This window comes from Chelonoidis abingdonii, chromosome 8 (assembly GCF_003597395.2).
Source record: "Chelonoidis abingdonii isolate Lonesome George chromosome 8, CheloAbing_2.0, whole genome shotgun sequence".
In the NCBI taxonomy this organism is placed as follows: Eukaryota; Metazoa; Chordata; order Testudines; family Testudinidae; genus Chelonoidis; species Chelonoidis abingdonii.
Genome location: NC_133776.1, coordinates 64462559 through 64470527, shown reverse-complemented (window position 1 = coordinate 64470527; position 7969 = coordinate 64462559). Strand labels below are relative to the sequence as shown.

The following is a 7969-nucleotide window of genomic DNA, read 5'->3' as shown; positions in this document are numbered from 1 at the left end:
ACACACACACACACACACACACACACACACACACACACACACACACACACACACACACACACACACCCCTCTCTCCCCCTCCCCAGCAGCGGTTCCACCAGCACACCAAGCGCATCCCTGGGGCATGAAGCCACGGGCAGTCAGGCTGCCTTCGGCGGTGTGCCTGCGGAGGTCCGCCAGTCCCGCAGTTTTGGCAGCAATTCAGCGGCAGGTATGCCAAAGCAGCGGAATGGGCGGACCTCCTGCAAGCGCACCGCTGAATCTACGGGACCGCGGACCTCCTGCAGGCGCACCGCCGAAGGCAGCCTGCCTGCCACGCTTAGGGCGGCAAAAAAAGCTAGAGCTGCTCCTGTGCGCACATGCGCGCACACACACACACACACGTATGACTGAGAATGCAGTGCTGTCCCTCCCGGCTGCTGCGTCTGATCCTGCCTGGCAAGGCCGTAATGTATAGGGCTGCATACAGTGCAGCAAGAGGAGTCACACCCTCTCCATCCCCTCTCTTTGGTGGATCTGCTCAGGATGGAGGGTGTTAAATACACTTCTCCCTGGGTTGCAGAAATCAGGGGGATGTTCAGCCATCCATCCTTCTCCTCGCCTTGCCCCGATCTCAGGGCAGCGCCCCCCAGTCCAGCAGTTGAGCACTGTATACTGGAAAGCCTGTGTACTCTCTGAAGGGGGGATGGATTCCCCCAACTCCAAATTAGTCGTTCAGTAGGATCAAGGGATCCCCCAGACTCTGAATGGAGTTTTATGGGTGTAACTGAAGGCAGGATTGGGACCACTATCCTGTAATCCCTGAGGCGCATGGATGAAAGATCCATTCCTTTAGAGAGCCATCAGGAACACTGTATTATAATAATCCATGTGACCACAAGATGGCGCCATTACCCCACGCAAATGCAGCTGAAGCTGACAAGGCTTTTGTGCTAAAACTTAGAAAGCCTGCCTGCTCCCAGTCAGACTGAGGCAGGGATTGCACTGCTTGATCCTTTCTGTCTTAGGTGTTTCTCTGGTCCACAGCACTGCAGCACCTGACCAGATCACAGTCTTTACAGCACCCGACTACAGAGGGGGAAATTGAGGCACAGAGTGGCTAAGTGACTTGCCCACGGTCACACAGGAAATCAGTGGCAGAGCAGGGAATTGAAGTGGGCTGGGCCACCACCCAGGCTAGTGCCAGCCTTCCTCTCCAACTTCTAATGAGACTCTCTGCAAGCATCCAGAACTAGCTGTTCTTCAACTGAACCCACTCAAGCGAAGGCAGGCAGAATGTGAGTGTAGCTCTTAAAAGCAACAGGCAGAACTGTGGGATAGAGGGAAGGGATGGAGTCTAACCTGAATAGACAGTGCCATGGGGGGCGTGGAGTAGAGAACCTTCCCGCCCTGGCCAAAGGATGGCTAATCAACAGGCCTCTTCTGTCCTGGGTTTCTCTGGTCCTAACGAGCAAAACCTGCCATCCCAGTCGCTCTGCTCCATGCATTATGTTCCTAGTGAACTGAGTCCAGTTCTAGATCTCTGTCCATACAGCCATAGCCCCTTGGATGCGATTACATCTATTGATCAAGCCATGTGTTTTAGCAAACAGTGTATTTTGAACTTCATGGGGAATTCTGAAAGTGTTCCTTAGCATTGTTTCTTTTTCATATCCCCCTGCCTGAAAGCCGCTTTGTCTAAGTATCTTGAGCCCAGCTGGAGAGAGAGAGAATAAATGCAGTTCTAAACCTCCTAAATAATGGAAAATACCCATTTCTATACAAAAGGACGTCGCTCTGCTCTCTAGCCCATCCCTGTTTCGTACCATGGGAGAGGGGCTGTGAACAGCACTCGGATGCTCTGAAATGCCTGTGTGGTATGTGCATAACCCCTGCAGCTGAGGGGCATTTAACTTCGATGTCCTATTGCTCCCACTTCTGCCCTGATAGTCTAACACTCATAACAGCATCCTAGCAACTCATCCTCTTACCCACCCACACAGGTATCCTAGCAACCCAGGCCGGTATCCTAGCAGCCCCTCTGGTATCCTAGCAACTCCTCCAGCCCCCTGTCTCACGAAAGTTCATCCCCCTCTCTCTTACGCCAGCAGTAATAACAACTGTCTGCAGGGGTTCATGGCTTCTTCAAGCCAAGCCTAGATCTTGACAGAGCCTCCTGGTGTCTCAGATTCCTCTTTAGGTTTAGACTGCAGCTGGCAAACCTACAGCATGAGGTGACAGAAATGCCAGCCCAAGATAGTTATAGCAGTTTTTGTTGTGGATTGGATTTTAAGTTATTATTACACCTGATTAATGTCAATGACTAAATAACATTTTGGAGAAGGAAGTTTCTGTTAAAGGTTCAAAAACCTCCACCCTTCCACCAAGCCACAGTGTGCTCTGATTGCTTGTACCTCCCTGAGGTCTTCCAACAGAGCCAGACATTTCTGGTGCTTCTCCGGAGAAAAAGAGGCAGGGTCTGTGTCCTTACCATGTGACTGTGCAGCAAAGATGAGGCCCTGATCTGGGTAAATGCCTATGGGTGCTACTGTAATGCACCTAATAAATAACTGAGATCAGGAATTATTACTAATTAAGAGCCTACCGCCTGATCTTGGTTAAGGCTTGTATATACTGCTGTGATGCCCCTAGTAAGTAATAATGCCTCATCTCTGCGGAGGGCCATAGGTGATACCATAATGCACCTAATAGATACTGCTTGATTTGGACTGAGGCCGGTGGGTGCTGCCATAATAGGTAGTTTGATGTGTGCCCAAGCACTGAGCTGTCCCCTCTGCTCCCTGTGCAGGAGAGAAGCCGTACAAATGCACCTGGGAAGGCTGCACCTGGAAGTTTGCCCGCTCCGACGAGCTCACCCGGCATTTCCGCAAGCACACAGGCATCAAGCCCTTCCGCTGCTCAGACTGTGACCGCAGCTTCTCACGCTCGGACCACCTGGCCTTACACCGCCGGCGGCACATCATGATGTGACGGGGGGGGCTCCGGCTCCTCCACCGCCCCGCCCACCCCTGCCTTACCGGCCACAGCAAAGAGACTGCGAGACGGGAGGCACCGTCTCCAGCTTGATTCAGCCTGGCAGCAGGCTGGATGCCAGCTTGGCACCTGTGGCTGCCCACACCTGAGAAAGCAGACCTCCTACCATGCACATGAGGGCTAGAATGAGGCTCTGGAGAGAAGCCTGCTCCCTCTCTTCTGTTCTCCTCCCCTTCCTTCAGCAGCTGGAAAGCCCTGGGATTCCTTGAAATGGCACCCAGCTCCTCATCTGGCTTTGATTTTTTTGCACATTGCTTCCCCCTCCTGGGTCAGGAAACACAGTGGACGTCCAGCTCGTGTGAGCACAGTGCCAGCTTGTCCCAGAGCGACCCTGGCCTTGGCGAGCGAATCAGACTGGCCGGACGGCGTCGCTGCTGCAGAAGGCTGCTGCTGGGGGTTGGATTGGGGGTTTGGCTCACGGCTAGGGGCTGGCTGTCTCCTACCAACGGGCTGATGCAATAGGACTCCATTCCGGTGAAGCTGGCACTGCCGCCTCTCCTGTTCCATGACACGTCAAACATGGCTTGTCCTAGCTGGTCCGTTGGACTCCCATAGCTCCCGAGGCACTGCTGGCATTGGAGAACCTGCCTGGCCTTGGCTCGATCTCTCTCTTATATGAACACTTGGGTAACTGGCTGTTAACGAAGAGGCCTCATTACTTGAGGACAAGGGGTTCGTGGTGTTTCCTGAGGAAGGAGGGCCCGAGGAACAAAGAAAAGGGAAAACTTTGCGGAACACGGAACTGTGATGATTTTATGTGATTTTAGGGGTGGGTGGGTTGGGGAACCTGAATTCTGCCCACGCTGCAGGGCCAAGGAATAGGACAGTAGATGTGTTTCTAACTTAAACCTAGCAGCCTGGACACGGACTATTGCATTTTTCTATTGCTCGTCTGGCCTGCAGAGGCTGAGCCGGCGCTGCCCTGTGCTCTTGGTAGACTCTTGGGGCGCTGTACTGGATCATTTTTGGACTTGATCTTGGGGGGCTGACGGGGTGGCTGTGGGGCTGGCAATACGTCCATGCAGCATTTGTTTTTTTTTTTTTTTTTTTTAAGAATTGCTGTTCCCTTCTGCAGGGGCAGAGCTAAGAACCTGATGCCTTTCCAGATGCTCCTTTCTGTGTCTGCATCTTTCTCTCTGATGGATTTGAGTTTGGCAAATGCAGGGATGGAGTGCGCCTGCCAGACAGCATCTGTGCTGCCCTCAGGAGAGGGGGCGAGTGCAGTGGATAGAATTGGTGAGGGGAGGGAGCCGGGAAGGAGAAGATCATCAAGATGAGGCAAATTGGATCCTCATTCTGCCACCAGCCTGGGCTAGGGCTGTGGTGTTCCAGCTAAAGCCAAGAGGCTGCCAGCAATCCTGGTATTGACATGATGTATATGCTGAAGGGGAGAGACTGGGTAGTCCGGTTAAATGTTTGCTGTCCCTGGCCCTGCTTATCACATTGTTTCCCCTTTGCTCCCCAGTCCAGCTCAGCACTGCGTTCATGTAGCCCACCCCCCCAACTGCATTTCACTGAGCAGATTCTCTTTCTTCCTCGCGTCCCTTTATTTAAGAAGGCTCTTGATCCATAGATGCTGACTCTGTGGGTGCTCCAGGGCTCAAGCACCCACTGAAAAAAATAGGGGGTGCCCAGTAGCTGCAGGTCCTGATTAATCTTTTGTGGGCCCTGGCGCCTGGACCATGGCCCCGCCTGTGCTCCACCCCTGCTCCACCCTGAGGCCCTGCCCTCACTTGGCCTCTACCCCCTCCCCCCCGAAGCCCTGCCTGTCACTCACATGGGAGGGAGGGGGCGGAGAGGAGCACCCACCCACAAAAACAAAAGTCAGTGCCTCTGTTTTGATCCACTTGCCACTCACTGCAGCTCCTTCACGCCTCAGTGGAACCTGGAGCCAGTCCATAGCAGGGGAGGAAGACGCATGTGGCCGCTATCTGCCTGTGGGTTGTGCAGCAAGATCCCAAGCCCAACCTCTAACGCAGGCCAGCCCCCTATGAAGTGATCTCCCTACGCATTGCCCCTTCCTCCAAGGGCGTGAACAAGTCCGCCTGCATGAGGGCAAATCCCACAGGGCCTGCTGCCCTTTCTACAGCTTGAAGCTGCAGGACGATTGTTTTGGGTGAGGTTCCAGATGGGCTGGTATTTTGCAGCTCCATGGGGAAGTAAATTTATTTCATCCGAACTTCAATCAGCCTACCAGGAACACAGATCTGCCTGGACTTTTCCCATCCCCCACATCCCTGTTACCTGGGTGGCCTCAGTGTTGCCAACTCTGGCTGTTTTTGGTGTTTTTCTTAAAGCTGCAGGTCCTGGACTCAAGTGACAATCTCAGCTTTCATTGAAAAGCAAAGTTTTTCCTACCTTCCCGGTTGTGGAGCAAACTTTGAATATGTGACCTCTAAAGGCTCAGAGAGAAAAAATTCCTGCCCTCCCCCCCAACCTGTTTTATAAAAATTTCATGATTTTTAAATCAATCTCATGAATTTTTATGGAGAAGGGGATTTGACCCATGATTTTTGAACACTCAGGGTTGACAATACTGAGATGAGATCTGGGAAGCTGACAGGCCGTGTGTTTCGATTTAATTTCTTCAATCTGTGTTTCCTGAGCATCAGTGCAAAGCACACGCATGCACACACGCAACAGAGCACAACAAGAAAGCGAGGAGGGCAAGAGATGTCAAACGGAACGTTAGCTCCCCTCTGTCTGAGCAGGGCAGGCTTTGCTTTGGGATTTTTACCATGAAATTTTAAAATCTTGAGCTGTGAGATATTTGTACAAAACTGTTTGACGTTTTTCTACATGGGAATAATATGGAAAGTAGATGCATTTTATTGGTGTGTGTCTTGCTTTTAAAAAGAGGGTTTTTTAATCTTTTGGTTGGTGGGAGGGAAAAGGCTGTAGTTTCAATCCTACATAAAAACAAATCTCCCTTTCTTGGTTCTTGGCATGAGCTCTATGATCAGGGGGGAGGGGTAGCTCAGTGGTTTGAGCATTGGCCTGTTAAACCCAGGGTTGTTAGTTCAATCCTTGAGGGGGCTATTTGGGGATTTAATTGGGTATTGGTCCCCCCTTGAGGAGGGGTTGGACTAGATGATCTTCTGAGGTTCCTTCCAGCCTTAATAATCTATGAAAGGGAAGAAGTTGTCAACCACAGTTTTGGGTTCCAAAATTTAGATTTCACCCCCTCTACCCCCAAATAAATGAATGAAAAAGGGCTTTTACAAAACATAAGAGCAATAGACCTATTTCTATGGAGTTTTAACAATATAATTCTAAAGAAAATAGCATTTACATTTGGAATTTGGAAGTAGCCATTTGAAAATTTCTTTAAACAAATAAGACCCTCCCTTGAAGTGTTTGCAGCCCAAACATTGCAGGGCTGGGAACCCAGAAGTGAAAGGGGCTGCAAGCGGAAGTGAAATGGACTTCCTGGGTTGGCAGTGTTGAGACAGAGAACTGTAGACTGCCTACAGACTCAAACAATATGGGAAAGAATGGGATGCTTCAAATTGCCTTCGGATACCATAATCTGAGATGGTGTTAGTGGCCAAGGCTATATTATTAATAGAGCTGGTTTTGTGAAGAAGTTTTGAAATTGTTTTCTTTTTTGCAAGGCTCAAAATGAACCCATTTATTTTCACTATTCGTCTCCCCCACCCCTTAATTTGCCTTTTTTCAACAAACTCATTTCTTTCCATTCCTATTGAAAATGGCAGGGGGTGAGGAAAAGGGGGACAGAAGAAAAGGAGAAAAGTAAAATTAGAAAAACGATACATTTCAAATAAAACATTCATGAAAAGTTTCCAGAACAATTTTTGGACATGCACAAATTTTTGAGATGCAAAAAACTTGCGACCAGCTCTAATACACAAACATTGAAAGATGGTGTTATTGATCTTAGCCTTGCTCAGTTGCTCTATTCCACCCTCCTCTCCTTACACTACTAACCAGCTGCCTGCTGGATTCAATAGCTAGGAGCATGGAAGGACAAACTGCTGGAGACTTCACTGCCTCATCTACACTATGAAAAATAAAATAACCAGAAGCCTGATTTTTCAAAGTAGTCCCCAAGCCCTCCCACCGCTCCCATGGATTTCAGTTGAGTTGTGGGTGCTCAGAATCTCAGACAATTGAACCCTACGGGCCAGGGCCCAGATCCTCCAAAGTCTTTAGGTGCTTTACTCTTATTGAAATCAATGGGCGTTAGGCCCCTAAATACCTTGGACAGTCTGGGCCCAGATCCTCAGCTGGTGTCAATGGTCATATTTCCATGGAAGTCAATAGACTGCTGACAGTTTTACACCACCAGAGGATTTGTCTACACTGTGATTAAAAACCTGCGGCACCGAGTCTCAGAGCCCACCCCCCTTGTGAGGTCTCAGAGCCCAGGCTCCAGCCCTAATGTCTACACCATAACTGTATAGCTCTGCAGCCCGACCTCCATGAGCCCGAGTCAGCTGACCCAGGCCAGCTGCAGCTGTGCCATGGGCCTTTTACTGCAGTGTAGACCGATGAGGTGTGTTTAAACTGTTGCGAAATATAGTTTGTTTCAGTGTGGATTGGTTTTTTGCCTCTCAGGTGAAGGAGGAAAAGTTAAGGCCCCAGGTTCTTGTCTATAGATATTTACCACAGTTAGAATTGAGATCCTTGCCCTGATTATAATGAGGGTTTTTTTCTGTGTCACGTGGGGACAAAAATACCCAAGTCAAGATTTTTAAAAGTCACTTTGGGTACCTCAGTTTTTAGGTAACCAGCTTCAGACTCCTTTTAAAGGGGCCTGGTTTCTGGAGGGCAGGTTCTGAACACTTCCAAACCCCTTTAAGCTGTCTCAAATTGGAGCCCCACCCAAATCACCCTGTTTCCAACACACACTGGCCCAAACCAGGCTTCCCAGCAGTGTTTTGAGACTTGGTTATGTTTGTAGACAGGGTATATT

General features: G+C 50.0%; 1 protein-coding gene across 6 annotated transcripts in view; it reads left to right on the top strand.

The window, feature by feature from the left end:
• The window catches only part of KLF8 (KLF transcription factor 8), a 90278-nt gene extending 84312 nt beyond the window's left edge, over positions 1–5966 (top strand). For all 6 annotated transcript variants that reach the window (XM_032806305.2, XM_032806306.2, XM_032806310.2 and 3 more), the window contains one exon: positions 2789–5966. In XM_032806305.2, the coding sequence (XP_032662196.1) occupies positions 2789–2970 (182 nt within the window). In that variant the 3' untranslated portion in view covers positions 2971–5966. The remainder of the gene's footprint in view (positions 1–2788) is intronic.
• Positions 5967–7969: the final 2003 nt, after the last annotated feature.